The sequence below is a fragment of the Hakea prostrata genome, chromosome 5, assembly GCF_041222555.1.
Source record: "Hakea prostrata isolate BN-2017 chromosome 5, UWA_Hpros_2, whole genome shotgun sequence".
Lineage (NCBI taxonomy): Eukaryota > Viridiplantae > Streptophyta > Magnoliopsida > Proteales > Proteaceae > Hakea > Hakea prostrata.
This window is the reverse complement of record NC_142604.1, coordinates 5,135,869-5,159,278: the sequence shown is the minus strand read 5'-3', so window position 1 is coordinate 5,159,278 and position 23,410 is coordinate 5,135,869. Positions and strand designations below refer to the sequence as shown.

The 23,410-nt window shown below is 37.2% G+C and overlaps 1 protein-coding gene across 2 annotated transcripts; it reads left to right on the top strand.

The window, feature by feature from the left end:
- On the top strand, positions 1 to 21,846 carry LOC149014595 (kinesin-like protein KIN-14I). 2 transcript variants are annotated; one of them, XM_089155766.1, is made up of 24 exons: positions 1 to 85; positions 250 to 483; positions 1,010 to 1,073; positions 1,382 to 1,513; positions 1,754 to 1,992; positions 2,101 to 2,428; positions 5,713 to 5,812; positions 13,021 to 13,202; positions 13,529 to 13,644; positions 13,814 to 13,916; positions 14,394 to 14,546; positions 14,644 to 14,790; positions 14,931 to 15,122; positions 15,872 to 16,036; positions 16,181 to 16,300; positions 16,413 to 16,511; positions 16,662 to 16,859; positions 17,028 to 17,154; positions 17,323 to 17,525; positions 18,487 to 18,669; positions 19,138 to 19,233; positions 20,016 to 20,213; positions 20,322 to 20,593; positions 20,928 to 21,846. In XM_089155766.1, exons 2-24 carry the CDS (start codon positions 371 to 373, stop codon positions 21,106 to 21,108), a joined length of 3,711 nt encoding a protein of 1,236 aa, XP_089011892.1. In that variant the 5' UTR covers positions 1 to 85; positions 250 to 370; the 3' UTR covers positions 21,109 to 21,846. The 2 variants fall into 2 exon arrangements, with proteins under 2 accessions (XP_089011892.1, XP_089011891.1); XM_089155765.1 differs by having other exon boundaries at positions 16,413 to 16,553.
- Positions 21,847 to 23,410: the final 1,564 nt, after the last annotated feature.

Below are 23,410 nucleotides of genomic sequence, written 5' to 3'. Positions count from 1 at the left end.
CGAGTCCTGAGCTTGCATTTCATTCTTCTTCGAATTTTTTAGGGGATTGTTCCGCTCTTTTCTCTGCGATTGATTACTTGTTCTTGTAAGTCCTCATCTTTCATTTAATTACTTGCAGAGGTTTGATGTCTTCTTTGGCATTCATGAACTTAAACACTACACAATGTAAATGCTCTATAGGTAATGCAGCTGACTATGAATGTATTACTTGTTGCTTTTTGGATGATCTGATTGAATTGGTTGTGTTAGGTGAAATGCATGCGCATAAGCAGCAGAGAAGAGGATATTTAGAAAACAGCTCTTTCAGTTTCTTGAAGTATTTATTCCAGTGACTGTTGATACAACTCTTGTTATCTCCCCAAGAGTCAGAATGAGTGGATCTCCTTTGAGCTCTAGCGATGGCAATGTAACCTCTTTGCGTGACTCTTCTGCCCCCTTCGATCCTTTGGATTATGATAGTGATGGATTAAATTTTGCTGTTCGGTAAGTTTCTGCTTCCTCCTCACCTATTCAAAGATGATCTCGTGAGTGTCCAACACCCCCCTTCCCCTCTATTATTAAAGTGTTGTCAACTTCAGTTATATTAATGTCCAAGAACGCTATCCTTCTCTATTTTTTGTTTTAATTTATATAATTGTGAGTGAAACAGAGAAGAGCCATTTTTGTTAACTTGTTTGCAAGCATATGTTAAATTGATTGCTTGAATGCCACTAAGAAGGGTAATTAAGTTGGCCATTAGCCAGAGTCATTTCATTTGTGATTGCGCTAACCACCTTTATTTCAGTTTCAATCAAAATACATCACTCTTGGTTAATGCATCCATCCATGATAGTTTGGTGTGTTCATATGTCAACGCCATATTTTCAGATGTTTGTTCCTTTCATTTATGCATTCTTGAGTAATCATTCTCTATGACTATGTAAACTTAATAGAATATATGGTGCTTGTCTATGTAAACAGTCATAGAATTGGAGTCAGTGAGTGATCCTTGTTTCTTGTTTCCTTGCAGTTCCCCAGCAACTCCGTCAATTATTTTGGATTTAGCAGTTATTCCTTTGATTAATAAATTTCAGGTGAGGACAAATTGGCTAGTTAGATTGCTTCTCTTTTGGTAGCCTAAAATAAATCTTGAAGTCTAGATAGTGAATTGATGTGTGCATCTGCTGTTTGGTTGATCTGGCTTCTGAATACAACAAACTTTCCATTTGTGGTATCAAGAGACATAAATTCATTCAAACAGTCGCTGTATCTCGATTAGTGTTTTCTGTATGACTATTGTAGTGTTAACTACCTATTTTACTTGAGTCTTTGTTGTGATAAATTTTGTGGACAGATTGGTTTGATGAAGCAAGATATTTTATTTTTCATTCCGTTTTCCTAGGTAGAAGGATTTTTGAGGTCCATGCGGAAACAGAACCAATCTGCTGGGAAACGTGGATTCTTTTCAAAAAGATCAGTAGGCCTTCAAGTTCATGGAAGATTTGATTTTGAAGATATGATAAGCTTTCAGAAGGTAGTACTGTCAACAGTGTTCCTAATGAGCTTAATTTTGCCTTGGAGCTGTTCTTTCGAAGGCAACAAAACCTAAAACAAAAACAGTTTTATTGTTGACAACATCATGATGCTCCTTCTTGTTACTGAGCCTTTTGTAACTTTGATGTTTGTTTACATATAAGACAGTTCACTCAATTGAATGCAGCTTGTGTTATTCTTTGACCAAACTTATGTGGCAACTATGCTGAACTTTTGGCAGGATCCCATTCCGACTTCGTTGCTTAAAATTAACCCAGTATTGGTAAGTCGGGCGATCAAATTGTTCCGGACAATTTTGAAGTATATGGGTGTAGATTCATCAGATAGGGCAATTTCCATGACCCTAGTAGAAAGGCTTGAGCTTATTGCGAAACTGTACAAGCATACTTTGAAGTGTTCTGAACTTTGTGATGAACTCTTTATACAGATAACCAAGCAGACCCGAAATAACCCCGACAGGTATGAATCATTTTCCCACAAAATAAAGTCAGATGTTCTCACATGTGTTATGCATGTAATGGCAGTATCTATTTCTTTATGTAACAAAAGTTGCTTCTGAACCCACAGACAATCCTTGATTAGAGCATGGGAACTGCTATATTTATGTTCATCCTCCATGCCACCTAGCAAGGACATTGGGGGATATTTATCAGTGTATGTTCATCAAGTAGGTCATGAGGTGAATACTGATTCTCATGTTCAAGTTCTTGCATTGAGCACACTAGACGCTTTGAAGCGTACTGCCAAGGCTGGCCCTAGGCAGACAATTCCTGGTCGTGAGGAGATTGAAGCTTTTTTGACTGGTCGAAAGCCTACAACAACAGTGTTTTTCTTGGATGAGACTTCTAAAGAAATTACATATGACATATTGACAACTGTTGCTGATTCTGTTGAGGTACTTTTGAAATCCCTCATTATTTTTCTGTTTGTCTCCACTTCCCACCTTTATTTAAAATGTGAAGATTACGACCCTACTATAGTACTTTTCAACAGATTAAACAACACCAAATATCACAAACATCATGAAAGTGTAGTGTACTGTCATACAGCTGCCTAACATCACCACTACAGTGGTTTTAACTCTTTCCCTCAAGCTGAAGCTTAACTACAACCAATGCCCACTTTGGAGTACCCTTTAAGAAAAACAGATCAAAACAAGGACTTGTTTCACATATCACCTGATTGATTCCCATAAATTATGGAGCAATGATAAATTTCTTCATCACAACATCTCATACAAAGTGATAATCAGACTTGGTGTGTTTGATCCGTTCATGGAACATGAAATTTCTAACTATAGCTGCCTGGTTGTCACAATTTCATAAAAGCATATTAATAGGCTTGGCAATCAAGGTTCATGGATCCACTCTTGACCAGCTTTGACCACAAAATTTCCATCAAGACCTTTAAACATAGTGGGGGAAAAACATCCAAAATGAAAGTGATTTAGAAACTTGAAACCAGATTGAACTTCGTCTGATCTGGATTGTATTATATTGAGGGGTTGACCAAAATGACACTGAAATCTGAAACATTGTTGAAATTTGGACAGTAATATGTTAAGTCCTAGGTATCACAGCTGGTTTCATTTTGAGCTTAGTTGAAACCAAAATATTGACCACATCTTGGTTGTTCCGACTGAAATATTGATATTAATGGCGATAAGAAACTCCAGAAAATTCAAGCACATCATCTCAGCTTTGGTATGAGCGGAAGCCTCACACTCAAAACTTTGGCACTATATTTTGTCACTGTGGTCTGTTTCTTACTTCTTTAAGTAACAAGATTTTTACCAACAAAAGTACAGTAACCAATAGTATATCTCCTATTACTTATGGATAAGCCTTGTGCTTCCAAATATCCGACATGATCAAAATCCTATCAGAATTGTTTACAATACTCGTTCTTGGAGTACCTTTAAGATGCCATAAAATTCTACAGGTTGCCTCCCAATTAACCCATTGGGCATATCTGTAAGCTGACTTATTATTTGTACTGCAAAAGAAATATTTGGCCAAGTCACAATAAGATTAATTAGTCGATATCCAACCTCTTGTACAGATGATTGTTTGTAAGCTCCTCACTGTCATTAAATCCAAACTTCAGATGTGGATCCAGAGGTATATATTGACAGGTTTGCATGCTAACATCCCATTCTTAGATAGAAGATTGCCATACTTCCTCTGAGATCAGGTTTTATCAATATTAAAGAATATCTTAGGTTACCCGGATCTTTCATCTGAAAATGTTTTCATAAATAACTGCATTAATTCCTGAAGAGTCATATCAAAGTTAATAATATCAACTTATACGACCAACCAGACAACCTTGGAACCACAATAATGAACAAACATTAAATGATCTTAATAACACTGAGTAAATCCGCCCTAAGTAACAATGTGCTGAATTTATAAAACTAGACTCGAAGAGATTGCTTGAGAACATTAATTTCTTACTAGGATTTCTTACCTTACTAGCACTCTTCCCCTAAGCAGCATACTTTGGTTTTTAAATCCATACATAACTCCTTGAGAAGTCACCATTGGGAGAGACATTTTCTATGTTGAGCTAATATAGTAGCTAATGTAGATTAACCACAGCAGAGATAAGCACAAGCACTCAAATATAATTTAATCGAGCAAAGAGTCTCAAAATAATCCATACTATAAGTGTGTGTAAACCCATTTGCCAGAAACTGGGCCCTGACCTGCTTAATATATGCATCAAGGCTGTACTTGATACTGTACTCTCGAAGACAACAGACTCGTCTTCCTATTGAATGGCCTTTCTCCCTGATTGGAATAGGTGAATCAGTTCCTTTCCTTAGAACTGTACTTGAGCGTCTCCTACCTCATACAACAAAGCAATCCATTTCTCATCTGTAGCAAATTTCTATCTAGGATCAGACAGTCTCTAGAGATGAAATTGGGACAAGTTGTGCAAACGTTAGGAAGAGAAAGTGGAAGAGTGAGACAGAAACATAGGTATGAATAGGATAAGCAACCAAGTGTCCAGGACCATAGGGTGCAGGAAAGAACAGATGGTGACTGAAAAAGGACTTGTAGCCATAGGTTGAGATGAAATAAGGTACCATTTTCAAACTTGTAGAGGTGTTGGCTGAGAAGTCATTGGGATTTGGGATTACAACAGGAATATGAAATTGGAAAATATTAGCTTCCAAGTCACGACCTTAGCAGAAAAATAGTGAACTTTCTGGAACAAAGGTGAGATTGACTCTCACAGATTGTTAATAGGTACCATATTCATAACAACAAGAATTGTTTTAAATAGGAATAACCAAGAAAAGCACATTTGTGTGTCCACGGATATAAATTACCTATATTCGTTGTAAAATGTGCACAACAGAAGTGCAAACACGCAGAATGCTGGCTATGAAAATGATAGTGAATGAGTATAAATGATGATCATAGGAGATTTATTGTTGCAAATTGAGGAACTCATATGATTAATAAGGTAATAAGCAGTTAAAAATAGTATCCCCCAAAAACTTTAGGAACACTCATATGAAGCAATAAGAAATGAGCCGTACCAAGCGGCTGAGCAGTACTAGGTTGATGTAAAATACCATGCTTAGAGCAGAAAGAAGAAGTTTTATGTTGGGCATATTCCAGTGCATTATAAGAAGGCCATTCTCAGACAAGGCTCCCCCGTTTAGCAGGGTGTAGGAAGGGTCAAATGTACACAGCCATGCCCCTGTTTCCAGAGAGGCAATTTCCTGGATCTGAACCTGTAAACAAGTTTCCAAAGGCAGGCACTTGATCAATGACCATGCACAACCTTCATCCAGCTCCATGTGAAAATTCTAAGCTCAACATTGAGTTTATTTCATTAAGATAGTACAAAGATAGAGAAAATCTTTGATCCCCCAGATTACAGTGTTGAATTTTCTGCCTCCACATTCTGAGTTCTAAAGAAAATGACAAAATAAATCCAAGTAGGCTCTCAACATGCTCTGCAATCATAGAGTCATTGAGATACTTCTATGGGTTTTCACCTAATTTTTTGAATAGTTATATAGAGTTGTAGAGATTTGTTCTGCTGAATTTTCGTTATTTGCTTATATTTTTTTATATTTCCTTTGGAAATTTTGGTAGAAGATGAGACTGCACCTCTTCTTTCTTGTTCCAGTGATATTGATTTGTGATGCTTGTTCTTCAGAAAGTTGCAGGAATTATTGGACTTTATGCATATTCTAGTTTCAGCCTGTTTGAATGCCGCAAAATTGTCAATGGTTCAAAGTCACATCATACTGGAAATGGTAACCTTGTTGTCAACTTCTTGAAGCCACATTCCAAATTTTTTATACTGCGGATGATTCCTGTTAGAAATTTGGATGATATAAAAGTTTAGTTAACTTATAGTATTCATGAGAAAATTCATATAGAAAAAAAAACAAGGAGCATTGGTATTCTTCGATATGGAACCATAAAAAATATTGACATAAGCATGATTTTTCAAGATTGAAAAAGACATACACTCTAGGCACAACATGATGGGAAGAGATCAAGCAATTCAGCTTCCTAACAAGTCTCCAATACTTCTCAGGATCATTAAGAACATCACTGTCATCACTTGTATGCTCTAGGTTTGGATATGTGGAGAGTATCCAAAGGTTTGAATCCTAATAATCTTCTTTCTGAAAGAAAATCATAGCATACTTTCATTGTGAAAGTGAGATTCCTTTCTGACTAAGCCACTTTCACACCCAAGAAATATTTCAATCAACTGAAATCTTTAGTCTGGATCTTCTATTTTAGATGCAACTTCAACTTTTCTATCCTTGGTGAGTATTCTCCTGTAATAACTATTTCATCCACATATACAACAGGAAAATAGTTTTCCCATATCAGAATGTTTAAAGAATACAAAATAATTATACAAAGCAATTACTATTGCAATATGTTAATCCAAGGTCCAAACTCCAGCACAACTTCATTTAATGGACCAAACCAGGCCCAAGGAGACTGTTTCAGCCCATATAATGACTTCCTGAGCTTACACACCATAATATACTCCTAATAACAACCCCAAGAGGTTATATCGTGTATACCTCTTCGATCTACCTTCTGGCCAACATTTTGCTTTAGTCCATTCAGATGTATGGGGGATCTTTGTCCAGTTTTTACTACATCGGGCTTCTGTTATTTGTCACTTTTGTTGATTACTATTCAAGGTCACTTTGTCCACTTAATGAAAAATGCTTCAGAAATTTTCTCTATCTTCTCTGCTTTCATGAATGAAGTTGAGACTCAGTTTAATACTTCTTTATATATTCTTTGTAGTAATAATGCTCCAGTTTCCTTTTCTGAGCACTTTGCTACTTTTATGGTTCAATGTTGTCTTATTCATCGATCTTCTTGTGCCAACACCCTGCAGCTGGATAGAATCATTCTCTATCTAGTCAAGTGTCAATTGTCAGCTTATTTTCACTTCTATTCTGAATATAATGCTCTGAAATTTTTTTGAAAATGCAAATTTTGTTTGAAGTATTTTGACAGAACCTACACAGATTGGATATGGGCAACCACAGTCGGCACATGACCAACCCAGATTCGCCCATATATCTAATGTCTGACTGAGAGAATACAAGATAATCCGGTTACTAGCAAGAGCCTCTTTTAGTGGTTGAACCTACTCCTTCATTCTCAACACCTGCCCCCCCCCCGCACCTGCCGTTTGCAATAGTAACCCATACTGCAGAGGGTCGAAGTATTGTAACTTCTTTTCTTCTTTTTTTTTTTTTTTCGGGTGAATTTGAAGTAGTGTTACTTGCTATTCTCAGAATTGACAAAACCATAGTTGATAGTTCTACTAAGAAATGACAAAAGGATCTGGGTGCTCTTAGCTAAACAGATATTTCTTTTTGAAACTTGAAAGCCTTGGTAATAACATAATTTTTCGAGGAACTTTAGTGCAGTGAGAGCCTTAAATTTTTCATGGTATTCTTTAATAGTGAACTCATTAAAAACGGCTTTTTTTTTTTGGATTGCTTGTTGCCCAATTGTAAACCCTCCTTGAGTCTCTACCTATTGCTACGCAATCCTGCACGTCTCCTCAACCGAATGAACTTGCAAGAATGAGCTCGACCGGGGTGGTCGAGTTTCACCTCCGACGATCTAGTTAGAAAATTCTCCGATTAAGGAAGACAAGAAAGCAATGAACAATAAATGGGATCGGAAGCAGATGATTTTCGGAGGACAAGATCTCCAGGGAGATATTGTCTTGGTTTAACTTTTGCATTGTAATATGCTGCAATGCGTCTTTGATATTCTTCCAGACTATACTGTGCTTTATCCCTGATTTCTTCAATGAAATCTATATTTGCCCTCATTCCTTCAATGTTTGCTTCTTCATTGATTTTTTCTTCTCTGATAGATCCAACCTTAACTTCCACGGGAATCCGACCTTCGACTCCATAAGCTAGTCATAATGGTGATTCGCCAGTGGTCGTTCTGACGGTTGTTCGGTAAGACAATAGAACTTTAGGTAATTCTTCTACCCATCTGCCTTTGGGTTGATCCAATCTTTTCTTTAATCCTTCGAGCATTAATCTATTGGTAACCTCTACTTGACCATTACTCTGGGGATATGCTACAGAAGACCAACGATGCTCTATACCATGCTCTTTGCAGAATCGTTTGAACTTAGAGTTTTCGAATTGTTTTCCGTGGTTGGTGACGATGATTTTTGGGATTCCATCCGATACATGATATATGTGTAATGAATTTTTTCATCTGATCGGTATTGATGGATGCCAGTGCCTCGGCTTCAACCCATTTAGTAAAGTAATCTATTGCCACCACCAGATATCTCTACTTCCTAAAGCTTTTGGTAGTTTTCCTACCAAGTCTATCCCCCATCTAGCGAAAGGAATTGGAGAGAGGGTTGATGTTAAGGGCATTACAGGAGCGTGAGGTATGTTGGCATGTGCTTGGCATTTGTCACACTTTAGGACTTATGTTTTCGAGTCTTCTTGTAATGTGGGCCAGTAATAACCTTGCCTTTTTACCTTATCTGCTAGCGCTCTATCTCCTATATGACTTCCACAGTTTCCCTCGTGAATTTCTCTTAGGATGACAGCTGGCTTCGGAGCCTCTACACATCGTAGTAATGGTCGGGTCAGAGACTTTTTGTATAACTTGTCGTTTCTGACTATGTATCTGGCTGCCCTTTGTTTTACAGCTCTAGCTTCTTTTGGATCTTCTAGCAGTAAGTCATTTTCCAAATAATTAACTATGGGAGTCATCCATCCATGCTCGGTCTGTATGTGCATCTGGTCGGTCATATTTATGCTCAGAAATTGGAGCTCTTCCATGTATACGACTGGTTCTGTAGCATCCATATTTTCCGTAGCTAATCTGGATAAAGCATCTGCTTGTTCGTTTTTTGTTCTGGGGACTTGTTTGATTTGGATTTTTTTGAAGTGTGGCCTATATTGGTCGACCATAGATAGATATCTGCTCATCCGCTTCTCTTTTGCTTCATAAAGTCCGTTTACTTGATTCACAATTAATCGTGAGTTGCTTCTGATCTCTATGTTCTGGATATCGAGGGCCTTTGCTATGCGTAAACCTGCGATTAATGCTTCGTATTCTGCTTCATTATTTGAGGTTTTGAATTTGAAGCGAAGTGCATATCTTATTTGGAATCCACCTGGACTTATTAGGAGTAATCCTGCTCCACTTCCTTGTGCGTTACTAGATCCATCCACCAAAAGTATCCATCTTTTGATATCTTCAGAAGCAGCTTCTTCTTCCTGTTCATGCTCTGAGAAGTTTTGAAGTTTCGAGGATGAAATCAGCGAGGACTTGTGCCTTAATAGCTGGTCGTGGTTGGAACTCAATTTGATGTTTGCTTAACTCTATCGCCCACGTTACCAGTCTTCCGGCCAGGTCTGGTCGGTGCAGTACTTTCTTTAGAGGAAAGTTTGTTAACACTGCTATAGGATGTGACTGAAAATATGGTCTTAGCTTTCTTGCTACTACGACCAGGGCCAAAGCTTGCTTATCTACCTCTGGATACCTTGTTTCAGCATCGAGAAGTACGTGGCTCACGTAGTAGACTGGGCTTTGTTGTTTCTCTTCTTCCTGTAAGAGTACCGCATTGATAGCTATTGGTGAAGTAGCCAGGTAAATGATCAATTCTTTTCCAGTGGTCGGTCGCACGAGCAGAGGTGGAGTAGTTAACTTTTCTTTTAATTGCTCGAATGCCTGTTGACATTCCTCGCTCCATTCTGGTATTCCCTTTTTGAATAAATTCTTCAGAGATTGAAAGAAAGGGAAACATCTTTCCCTTGATCGGGCAATGAATCTGTTTAAGGTTGCAACCTGACCAGTAAGACTTTGAATTTCTTTAATGCTTTTTGCTGGTTTCATCTCCTGTATGGCTTTAATCTTTTCTGGATTGGCCTCTATCCCTCTTTGGGATACCATAAATCCCAAAAAAATTCCTGATGATACTCCAAAAGCACATTTTTCTAGGTTGAGCTTCATTTTGTATGTGCGAAGTACATCAAATACTTCTGCCAGGTCTTGGAGGTGGTCGGATTGAGATGTGCTTTTAACCAACATATCATCGACATACACCTCCATATCTTTGCCTATCTGCTGTTCGAATATTTTGTTGACTGCTCTTTGATAAGTTGCCCCAGCATTTTTTAAGCCGAAGGGTATTACTTTGTAGTAGTAACTATCCCTGTCAGTCATGAATGTTGTGTGCTTCTGATCATCTGGATTCATCAAGATTTGATTATATCTTGAGTAAACATCCATAAAACTCAGCATCTCATGGCCTGCAGTTGCATCAATGAGTAGATCTATTCTTGGTAGAGGATAACAGTCTTTTGAGCAAGCCTTGTTAAAGTCGGTGTAATCTGTGCACATTCTCCATTTTCCGTTTGCTTTTTTCACCATTACCACATTGGCCAGCCTAGTTAAGTAATCAATGGGTTTAATGAATCCAGATTGCTTTAGCTTCTGCACTTCTGTTCGGATGCCCTCATGCTTTTCCAGAGAAAATTTTCTTCTTTTCTGGATTGTTGGAATTGCTTGAGGTTCTATTTTTAGCTTGTGCTCGGCTACTCTTCTATGTATTCCGGGCATGTCTTCGGCCGACCAGGCAAAGACGTCCGAATTTTCCTGCAGAAATTTGGTCACCTTGACTTTGAATTCTGCCTCTTGCTCTGCTCTGATCATTGTCCCTTAATCTTCTTTTGAATTCAGACCAATTCTTTCCAGCTTTTCCACTGGTTCCGCCCTTTGCATTATTTCTTCGTCTTGATCATCCTTGATTTCGACCGACATGGTCGAGCTTGTTTTTGCTCCTTTTCTCATATAATTGGAGTAACTTTGTCGGCTTCCTTTCTAGTTGGAAGAGCACTCTCCTATGTCCTTTTTTGTGTGGGGAATTTCATCTTCATGTGCAGGGATGATACTACTGCTTCTAGAGCATTTCTCAATTTCTATTTTCAATTGTCTGCAGTCATCCGTCCAGTGTCCATGATCTTTGTGGAATTCGCAATATTTACTTTTATCACGCTCCTCTGGTCGGGAATACAATTTGCTAGGCTAATTGAGAATTCCTTGATCTTTGATTTGCATTAGGATCTCTGATCTTTTTAGATCCGATATCCCTTCTTGGTCTGTCCGACCATCCCTGGTATGTTTTATGGTCGATTTCTTAACCTGTGGTTTTTCTTTATGCATTCTTGCTTCAATGATTGGATGCTCCTTCTTTTGGGATTCGATTGTTTCGATATCTCTTGCTTGTTTGTGACATCGTTCAACAAGGTCTTCATATGTTTTAGGCATATCTAGCAAGAGTCGCTCGAGCAGGCCCTCATGGCTGAGTCCTTGGTATAATGCGTGAAAAGCAATCTTCACATCAAGATTTTCAATCTGCATGGTCAAATTGTTGAATCTTTGAAGAAAACTTCGGATGGACTCCGTTCGCCCTTGTTTTATAGAAAACAAGGTATCTTCCCTCTTTTTGGTGCCTACTCCACTTTGAAATCGTAGTAGGAAAGTCCGACCTAGATGGTCGAAACTTTTGATGGAGACATTTGGAAGTGCCAAGTACCAGTCTAACGCTGCTCCGATTAGCGAAGCGGGAAAGCTTTGACACATGGCTGCTTCACTATGTCTAAAAGTGGACATGACAGACTTATAATGTGTGATGTGATGCTTTGGACATCGCGATCCATCGAAAGCGGTGAAAGTAGGACACTTGAAGCCTTTTGGCATCTTTGCTTCTAAGATGCTTTGGATGAAAGGATCCTCTTTTAAGACAGCATATAGCTCGTCTTTGCCAGGGTTTTTCAATTTTTTGACTATTTCGTCCAATTCGGTGATGCGCTTATTCATATCCTCATCCCGCTTATTTGGACCGTGGTGACTTTTTTTGTCCTTTGAATTTTTTATTGGATCCGTGCTACTTCCTTGGTCTCCGTCCTCGTTGATCGGAGGATTTTCTTCTGGAATAATTTCCTTCGACGCTCGAGGTTTTTCTATCTCCTTCCCTTTTTCTTTTTGCAGTTCTTTTTGGGAAGGTCGGGCTGCTTGGTCGATTATGAATGGTCGGTCATGCCTGCTCCCCTCCGGAATTTTTTGTTTTTCTTGAGAACCTGGCTTCGAAGCAATTATATGACGCATGGCCATCCTGACCAATTTGCTCAAGGATGAGATTTCTTTTTTAAGCTCAGATTGCTCCTTTTGAATTTCGTCAATTTGATGCATTGTCGCAAATTGATTTGTTAGAGGTTCTGGAAGAATTGGAGGATTTTGCTGAATTTGTAGCTCGGGAATTTTTTCAATTCCTTGCGGAGTTCCGTCTTGGTCGACCTCCTTTTCTCCATCAGATCCGTCTCCTGTCAATAATCTTGATCTGGTTTTCATAATGGCTTTTCTATCAGAATTCCCACAGACGGCGCCAATTGTTGCTACGCAATCCTGCACGTCTCCTCAATCGAATAAACCTGCAAGAATGAGCTCGACTGGGGTGGTCGAGTTTCACCTCCGATGATCTAGTTGGAAAATTCTCCGATTAAGGAAGACAATAAAGCAATGAACAATAAAGTATACCTTTCTCTTGTATTCTCTTACCCTTTTATAGGTTTCTCTGTACGAGTTTGAATGGGATTCAAACATTGTTTAGACTGCAATCCTCATCTTAATGATTGAGTCCTAATCAAATATGAGTAGTTGAATCCCAATTGAATACCTTTTCTTTGGCTACAAGTCTTATAGGATTCGTCTTGCTATTCAGCCTTTTTACTTGTTCGACTAACCTTATCTTGGTCGGTTTGACTTGATCCGAACTGCTCGGGTTGGACTCAACCCGAACTAATTCTGGGTCAACCAAATGGGTTCGGGCTAGTTTAGTTCTCCTTTATCACTACCTATGTATTAAAATAATTTGATAATTGGCTAACATACAATTTTTTTTTTGTTTGTTTTTTTTGTTACCTAGAGGAATATGTTGGAATACAAGATAATAAATACATTGGGGATTTGCTGGCGGAAATTAAGGCAGCTAAGGAGCTTAGTAAAGGAGAAGCTTTGCATTGGAAGCTTTGTTTCAGAAAGAAGTTATTTCAGGAGTCTGATGAAGCTATAAAAGAACCAATTTTTGTGAAGTTGTCCTATATGCAGGTATGTTTTGATAAAATGCATTAAAATGAGGATCAGATGCATGGTTGAACTAATCAACTGATGAGTTGCCTTGAAGCTGTTGGTTTGACACAATACTATGAGCAACAAGTAATTAGTGACTTTCACTTTTGACATAAGATGACTTCCATTGAGCTACTTGAGCTGACATATTTGTTTTGTGAAATAACCTACTCTTTTACCTGCTTAAACTCATTTTAGAATGTTAGCTGTTTTAATAAATTACCTGAATTATTTCATTTTTTCAACTGACATTTGACCATCTTGAGTTTTGGCTTGGCATTGATTGTCTGTTTTTTTTGTTTCAGTTGCAACGTGACTATATCTTGGGGAATTATCCTTTAGGAAGAGATGATGCTGCCCAGCTATTGGCACTGCAGATCTTAGCTGAAATAGGATGGGTCGGCAGTCCTGAGTCATGCACGTCAGTGGTTCATGTCATCCTAACTTTTAGCTTATTTCCTTTTAGTGTTTTCTTATGAATACTTGTTTTCTTGACCATGATTAAATAGAATAAAGGAGAAAGTAAAACGAGGAGTAGGAGACATGTTCCTAGTGAGTTCTTCCATCTAAAAATAGTTGTTTTCTTCCAGTGAATGGGCTTCACTTCTTGAAAGATTCTCGCCTAGACAAATTGGAATCACACATGCAAGGCAGGATTGGGAGCTAGACATTCTATCCCGTTATCATTCTATGGTAATGCAAAATCTTCTAGGAATGACAGGTCAATGTCAATTAATTCTGTATCTATCAGCTGGTTAGGAATTATGTGTTCTGCTTTGTAATTTTTCAAATCATCTTGTAAGCACTAAGTAGTATACCAGATAGAAATACTACACTCTAGATTTACGATATTCATAAGTAAGATTCTCTTTTCTGAGCCTTGATTAATGTTTTTCCTTTTCAGTTGTACCTAGCCTGGTTTAAGCATGAGATTTAACATTATTGGATTTGACAGTCAAGTAGAACTTGCTATTTTATTTTATGCTGCCTAATGTATATAATAGCTAGTGTAATATTGGTATACAATCCTCCTATTAGGATTCATTGTCTCATGCATGCAATAATTGCTCTTTCCTTTTTATCTGTTATGGGTTATAGTTCCTTCAAAGAACTTTTGATTGTTGTTAGTTTTCATCCTTAGCTCTATAGTGTTCTCTTTTCCTGTTGTAGGAAAATTTAGTGAGGTACGATGCTAGATGGCAATTCCTTCAGATCTTGAGAATGCTTCCTTATTGGAATTCAGTTTTCTTTATTGTTCGGAATACTGATGATCCCATAGGGCTTCTGCCTGGTCAGATCATGTTGGGCATCAACAAGAATGGGGTTAGTAATACAGTTCTTTATGTTTTCTTATATAAGAAATATTTAAATCTAAAATGCATATATCAAATACAGAATATGAGTTTGATTATTTTTACAGGTTCATTTTTTCCGTCCAGTTCCAAAAGAATACCTACATTCTGCTGAATTAAGAGACATTATGCAGTTTGCTGACAACATTACTGCTGTATTTTTCAAGATGAGAGTTGGGGGTACCCCACACAGCTTTCGATTTGAAACAAAGCAGGTTCTATAAATTTTTCTTGATTTCTTTCTTGATTTGGTCTTTTTATTGGAGAAGGATGAGTTGTTGTTGCATCTAATTTTTGGAATGGGTCTAGCACTACGTATTTCATTTAAACGTAACGGTTCCTCAATCTATTTTAGGGGGACGAAATTTGTGTTGCCCTTCGAACACATATATATAATGTATTGCACTCGAAAGTGCAGTCTGCTGCTAATCTCACCACCAAAGGAGAATTGTTAGAGAACCTTAAGCCAACCGGTCTGGATGGTTATGAGAATTCTCTCCAGGAGTTTTCCAAAGCCGTGTCGAAATCACAGAAAAATGTTTCTCAGGTATTCTGCTCATAAAATTACCACTTGCATATTTTGGGAATTAGGTATCCTTTGTTATATGCTGATATGATGCAATTTAGGGGTCTCCAATTGGTCCTTGTAATAGTTTTTTTTTGGGCCAAAGGTTGGTTAATATGCTATGGGCTTGATTATTCTTGAGTTTTTTTAATATATTATCTCTTTTGCGAGCCAAAAATATGGGATTTGAGGATTATATGGGACTAAGAGTAAGGATAAGATTTTATTCAATATGTATCATTATTGTTTCTTTATTGTATTTGGCACTGTAATCCAGTTTGTACTCAATCTGGTCATTGTTTTTAAGTTTTCAAGTTAGATTAGGAAACTTCCTCTTAGCCCATGGTCAGAAGACAAAGTCCTCTTTTTCTGTAGTGGCTTTTTTTCCCCCATTCTTCCCATTTTTTGATGGGTTTTATTTCTATGTAAAAGTCTTCTCTCTCTATATATTTTTTTAATACATCAGATAACACAGATTCTAGGTTCAAATGTTGAATTGATAGTTTACCCTACAGAGTGATAGTATGTCTCTCCCTCTTCTCTCCCCCAAGGGTGGAAGTCAAAAACCTCTCTGTTTCCAGACAATTTTACTATTCAACTAGGAAATCTATGTACGAATGAATTGTAAAGCTAGCGTTATAAAATGCAACTTTCAATTATTTCTTATAAAATAGCGTGTCTCTTTTCATGAATTTTGTGTATGTGGACTAATCAATTAGTTATGCTAATAGTTGATGGAAGAATTGCATGGAGAACATAAGAAAGAAATTGAAATTCAGGAAGAGTTGAATTTAGTGAAGCTCTTGCTGAGCGCTGAGAAGCAAACTGCATCTGAAATTACACTGGAGTGTAATAAACTCAGGTCTCTGTGTGAAGAAAAAGAAAATGCCCTTCAGGTGATTAAATTGTGATGTATTCTCGTTCCATGTTCTCATATTTCTTCAAGGCAATCCAATTTTCTCTTTGTTCACCTTGAAAAAATTCTATTTAAAAAATGTTATTCTCTAGTGTATTTTAGCATTGGTTTGGTATTCTGTTAGGCTGCGCTGTTAGAGAAGAAAAGCTTAGACACTAGATTGTCAAAGCTAAGCAATCTAGGGTATTCCTCTTCTGAGAATGGTGCAAAAAGGGATTTGGCTGGACCTAACAACATAAATTCGGTAAAGTTATTACATCTTTTTTATTTTTTAAACAGTCTAGTTAATTTAACTTGTATTGAGGTTTTCTTAACTTTCTTGTGTGCTTGACCTCTAGTGCTTTTATTATATGCAGACTTTAAGTAAGATCCATGAGGAGTTGAGAGCACGAAGCGATGAGTTGCATACGGCTGGAGAAACTATAGAGAGGGTTGCAAGTGAAACATTATCAAAGGTAAAGAAGATTTTAAAACTTGAAAAAGATAATTCTGTGGAGGTATGAATTTTGTCTACATCTCCACATTTTTCATCTAACTTATACCAAGAAGCTTTTGTGAGCTCTTGTGGAGAACAATACTGATCTCTTCTGGCTATGGAAGTGCAGCAAATGGAAATCCCAGAGAGAAACTTTGAAGAAGAATGCAAGGCACTTAAGATACAGATTTCCATACTTGAAAAGAAGTTGAAAACGGTTACACGAGAATTGGCTGTTAATGAGTCAACTCTGACAACTAAAAATAGAGAGTTAGACGCACTGCAAAATAATTTGAAGGAATTGGATGAACTACGAGAAATGAAGGAGGTAATAGTTTAAAGTTTTAATATTCATTTCTCATCACTTTAATGTGTCAAATAATGAATTTTACCATTACTACAAACAACCGACTTTTTGCATATCTTGTGATTCTCTGCATCTTTTGCAAAGATGAATTCTGAGACTATTTTGGCCATACTTCACAACTTGTTTCAGAACATAGACAGAAAGAATGAGCAAACTGATGATATTTTGAAGAAGCGAGGAGCTCAATTGATTAATTTGGAAACTCTTTACAAGGAAGAACAACTCTTAAGGAAGCGATATTTCAATATCATAGAAGGTTGATATTTACTGTCAACTGCTATATATTCTAAGAAAGCAAATACATATCCTTGCTTAACAAAAAATACTTTGTTAAATCATAGAGAATACTAATACTCTTTTTGGTTTTCACTTGTATAGTTTTCCAATATTACTGCCATGAACTGGGTTCTTGTTAACTTTGCAGATATGAAAGGAAAAATCAGAGTGTATTGCAGGTTACGGCCGCTTAGTGAAAAAGAGATGGCTGAGAAAGAAAGGAATGTTGTTACAAGCCTTGATGAGTTCACCGTGGAACACCCTTGGAAAGATGACAAGATAAAGCAACACTTTTATGATCATGTCTTTGATGGCACTGCTTCCCAGGAAGAAGTTTTTGAAGATACGAGTGTATGTTCATATCCAAATCTATTAGCAAGGTTTTCTTTTAGTGAATCTGGCATTGATCTAGATCCAATCCCTATCCATTTTGAACCGAATAAGCTTTAATCAAATTTAACTTCGGTAATTTTGGTAATCAGATCTAAGTTTGCATGCCCTGAGATTGGATTAAAAGTAACCTTACTAGTTAGTGGTAACTAGGTCAAAACTTGGTATTGTCCTTAACCAACCTGATAATGGCCCCATTTGACTTGCATAACATCTACATGTGTAAAATATGTAACATCATTAGAATATTTAAATGAGGTAAACTATGTGGGTGATCTACGAAATGGCAAATGACAGAAAATAATCTTAACTTCCAGAATGATGTTGGCAATTCCGCCAATTGTATACATAGGTCAAGATCTGGACTAGCCACATGCTAAATTCCAGCTTCAAATCCTGTCATTTATCCTTCGATGTATGGCTTCCCTCCTTGCGCTCCTCGTAGTATTGTACATCCTTTTTGTAGTCCTGGATTTTTATTCGTTGGTTTTGCCATGTGGTAAACTTGGACTGGGTGGAACCTTGATTTCTGAGCAGGCACCTTGGGGTCAACCTGTTCAGAAAATTTGGGCTTTACAAAGTTACCATATGGTAGATGTTTGATGCTCACTGAAAATTGTCTCTTGGATGTCCTATAGTATGCCTTGTTAGATAATATTAAACTCTCCTATATATACATATTTTGTTTTTCACAGAGCCGTGTATTCTTTTATGTAACTTTGCTAGATTTAAAGGCAATATAAGATATTACATAATCTGATAGGATTAAATTGGATCTTCAAACATTATCAGATTCAAATTCTTAACTATGAGAAAGATCTATTGGGTTTTTGGATCAGTTCAGGTTTGGCTCATTTGCTCTTTGGGTACGTGTCATTAATCCAACCAGCTAATGATATCTAACTTTACTATTACAATGCAGCATCTTGTGCAGTCAGTAGTAGACGGCTATAATGTCTGCATATTTGCGTATGGGCAAACTGGCTCGGGAAAAACATTTACAATACATGGTTCTGAGAGGAATCCAGGTCTTACCCCAAGAGCTGCTGATGAACTTTTTAAAATTTTAAAGCGTGACAACAGCAAATTTTCTTTCTCACTAAAGGTAAGTTTTGATGTTGGACCTTGAAAATGTAAGTCAACTTATATATGATTTAAGTTCCCGAGGGGTCCTTTGAGATATTAACAAATTGTTTGTCATGTTGATTAAGAATATATTTGCATTTTCCCTTTATGTAGCTTCTTCAAATTATCTACTTTAAATTTTGACATTGGTTTAAATGATAAATCTTTACTCTTATAATATTGAATGGAAATAAAATAAAATTAAAAGTCTTATTCTTGCTTACATTATTATAATGTATTCTACTTTCACATAAGCAGCAAGCATTACAATCCCTCAGACTGTAGTGGCTAGAGCCTTGTGCACCTGAGTACACCTTAGATTTTTCAAAGTTGTTATAAGATATTGTGTTCATCTATTTTATTCTCCAAAAGCACTTCCATTTCTTTTAAAATGTTGGTTGTTGTCATACTCTATGTAGTTATGAACCTTTCTGGTTAAATCTTACAGGCTTATATGGTGGAGTTATATCAAGATACTCTTGTTGATCTTCTATTACCAAAGAATGCAAATCGTGCAAAACTGGATATAAAGAAAGATTCAAAGGTTATTATGGTTTAAGTTATTAATTTTTTTTATTGTTCTTAGATAACTATCAATGTTTTTTGTTTTTCTTGGATGAACAATAAATATTTTACCGATCAAAAGAGAAGACTGTACAAAGGAAGAGGGGGGGGGGGGAGCATGCAAGAGGACCAAAAGAGAGAGATCTAGGCCCCAGGTAACAATAATATGTCTATTCCTTGTGGAGTCTATCAAGGGTTTGGGCAAGAGAGAAGCTAGCTTAAGACTGACATCCCTACAGATGGCCTTCCAAATTGTGTCAATAGGGCGAGATTTAGCAAACTATCTGCTGAGATTATGCTCGAACCAACAGTGTGAGATAGTAGCAGCCGAAACAAGCCTGGGAATGGTGTCAGTAATCACCCGTCCAAGGTAGAGATATACCAAGCGCACTCAAGGTCAAAGGGGCAGGAGCATCTGGGACAGTGCCAAATGGAAGAAAGGCCAAAGCACCAGATGGGTTTGGTGATGAGGCAAGTGAAAAAGAGATGGGGATGGTTTCAGGTAAGAATTGCAGAGAATGCAAAGGAGGGAGGGTCTGGAATGTGATGATGGATAGGAAAGGATTGTGGGTGAGAAGGCAAGAGGTAAGGGCTCTCTCGAAAGTGAAGGAGTGTCTAGGGATACAATCCTTGAACCAGACTAGTGCTTGATTGTTACTATAGGATATAGCTACTTTTTGCCTTTTACTTGATTGTTGGTCCACCATTTTCTTTTGATCATCATAGATTTTTTCTAATTGTTCAATTTCATTCTTCTGTTAGGGAATGGTATACCTTGAAAATGTAACAATTGCACCTATTTCAACAATTGAAGATTTGGGAAACATTATTTTGAGAGGTTCTGAGCAACGGCATACATCTGACACTCAAATGAACATGGAAAGTTCAAGATCTCATTTGATACTTTCAATTCTTATTGAGAGCACTAACTTCCAAACCCAGGCTTTTGCCAGAGGAAAGGTATGCTTGCACATGATGGGCACAAATAGCTAATTGGTTATTTCATAAACATCAAGAAGCTTGGGCATACTACTGATTGAATCTTATCCATATGATTTCTCTATGCAGCTGAGTTTTGTAGATCTAGCAGGTTCAGAGAGAGTTAAAAAATCAGGTTCTCTGGGGAATCAACTAAAAGAAGCCCAGAGTATCAACAAATCACTTTCAGCTCTTGGTGATGTGATCAGTGCTTTGTCTTCTGGCAGTCAACACATACCATACAGGAACCACAAGTTGACAATGCTTATGAGTGACTCAATAGGTGGAAATGCCAAGACACTCATGTTTGTTAATGTCTCTTCGGCAGAATCAAACTTGGATGAGACCTATAATTCTTTGACGTAAGTTTCTTATTTATGTTGAGAGCATGCCTTAGGGTATGTTAAAGGCAAACTTTAAACATGGGTTTAAACTCTCTCTGCTAACATCTGAATCAGTTAGCTCCTTGTGGTTTTAGAAACTCCTTTGCTCCAAAGTCTAATCTCCGCTCGCTACTTTGGGGGCTCAATTAATCCAACTTTTAATATGCCTTCTGGCGAACTTTCGGTTATGTGCCATTTATTTTCTTTAGTATTGGTCTCACTAAAGGGTATAACATCCTTAGGGAAAGGATCTGTCAGCTTTCACAAATGGAAATATTTCTATTTGACCAAGTTGGTTCTCATGTCAATTCAGGTATGCTTCAAGAGTCCGGTCAATAGTGAATGATCCTCGCAAAAATGCATCATCAAAAGAAGTTGCAAGATTCAAGAAGTCAGTCACTTATGGGAAGAAGCAAGCAGGGAAGAAGAGCGATGACAACGAGCTTGAAGAAATCCAGGAAGAGAGGTCAGTAAAGGAGATGAACGATGGTTGACATTCAATGTGAGCATATCGTATTTTGATGTTGCCATTGGATACATAATATTAGGCAGGGACCAAAGGGCTGCAATATTTCAAGATGATTCTCAAGATGCAGATGAGAATGTTATCCAAATCTGTGCTTGTTTACGATGCTAAAGCACCACTGTGAATATCAAGGCCTTGCTCTCAACACCCTGCTGGGGACTGAATGATCAAACTGTTAGGATTAACATGATATTGTACAGTCTTTGAACTGGTACATACTTTTCTCACCCTTTGTGCTCCTATGAATGTGAATTTACTTATTTACCATTCCTTTCCCCCATTACTTTTTTATTCCGTTTTCACTACATAAAACTTCGCAGGAGTCCCAAAATGAGTCGTTTTCCCCTTTACCCATTCAAAGTTCAAACTAGCATGCTACTGGAGGGAGGGGGCAAAATTAAAAAGAAACTGCGACATATTTGGAGAGGAGGAATGAGGACGTTGAAAATGAAATATCAGAAAAACTTCAAGGAGAGAAAAATTAAATGCAGAAAACAACGTGAAGAAAGAAAAATATCATAACATTAATATGAACTATCCATGGTAAACCAATGTTTCTTGTTCTTCATTAACGTTTGGGTAAATGAGGGCATCGGATGCTTTTCTCCATACCGAAAAGCGTAAAAGTAGGAGGAACACGAGAAGTGCAGGATTCAGCAGCAAGCCAACAAGATAAACGTTTTAGAGAACGCTTCTCATTTACGTTTGATGATTATGGTTCATTTGGTTGTAAACTGTTGAAGTAAAATAAGAAGGGATAAAGAGGAGAGCTTCATTCTAATTTGGCAATGGCTAAGGCCGAAGACGTACGATAGAGATTGAACGGGATATTGTGGTGGAGAAGTTACGTTTTCAGTAGATATCTGAAAAAATCAGAGACAGGACAAATGAGCTTTGATCGATTGACAACCACAATGTTGTTATAAACCCTATCAGGTGATTATATAGAATAAAACACTTATTTGGAGTTTGATTCTACATATAGAAGTTACGTTTCCAGTAGATATCTGAAAAAATCAGAGACAGGACAAATGAGCTTTGATCGATTGACAACCACAATGTTGTTATAAACCCTATCAGGTGATTATTTAGAATAAAACACTTATTTGGAGTTTGATTCTACATATGCTAAGTGATGCTATTCGGAATCCTGCTTTAAGATACGTTGGTAGAAGCTGCATTATCTAGAGCCCTACAGGACGATTCATGCTAGCCAAATTGAAAATTTTCTTTGTGTATTAGCTCTTGTGATAGAGCTTGAGGCTACTAGGGATTGTCTTTTTGCAATTTTAGACCTTTTGTGCAACTTATGTGGTCTTCATTATGACTCTCTTATTGCTATTGAGGCTTTACATGGCCAGGCCATCGATCTCAATTAGTCAAGTTATGGGTTAGTTCAGGACATCCTTCAATGTTCTCGTTCCCTCTAGTATGTTTGTTTTCATTTTGTTCTTAAGACTAGTAAAGAACATGCTGACTTTCTAGCCCATGATACTAAGAAATTTCAACTAAATCGCGTTTGTATCTCCTAATTTCCCTGCTACTAGTGTTACATTAGATAATTTAATATAACTTTTATATATCCCAAAAAAAAAAAAAACTAGAACAAGCTTGAAAGTACTATTGCAAGGTTTTCACCTTTCCATAAAGATAGCCACTCATTTTTACTTTCATTTGTTTACAATTATGTATTCATAGTAGGAAAATCCAGAACAAATAAAAAATTTACACACACATCACGAGTTTGATGGACAAAAGAGATTTGGATAAAAGTAAAACTAATTCTAAACTTATAAATATACTTGCATATTGTTTTTCTCTAATTTGGGGGGTGGGGTGAGAGGGTGGTGAAGGGTGATTCCACACTGTAAAGAAAAATAGTATGCAAGTATATGTAAAGAAAAACAATATACAAGTATGTTTAAAGCAAAATTATATGCAACCATATAGATAATGTATAGACTATATCCTTTTCCATTTATTTCAACAAAAAGCCTTTTGTACTTCTTTCAGGAGCCCCCTCTAGTTATAGAAGATCGCCTTCTGGTTGATAGAAACATTTCCATGCCTTAATTTTCTTCTCCTAAGTTGTTTGAACCTCTATTTTGTAATTAAAAAAAAAAAGAAGAGAGCCCATATTCTCTTCCAATATGAATTTGATCAAAGAAATTCCACACCATCTATTTTTGTGAAATTTCTTGGTCCCTAAATGGTATGGGGACCATTCCTAGATTTATTTTTGCTGATAAGAGGACCTTTTCTACATTGGC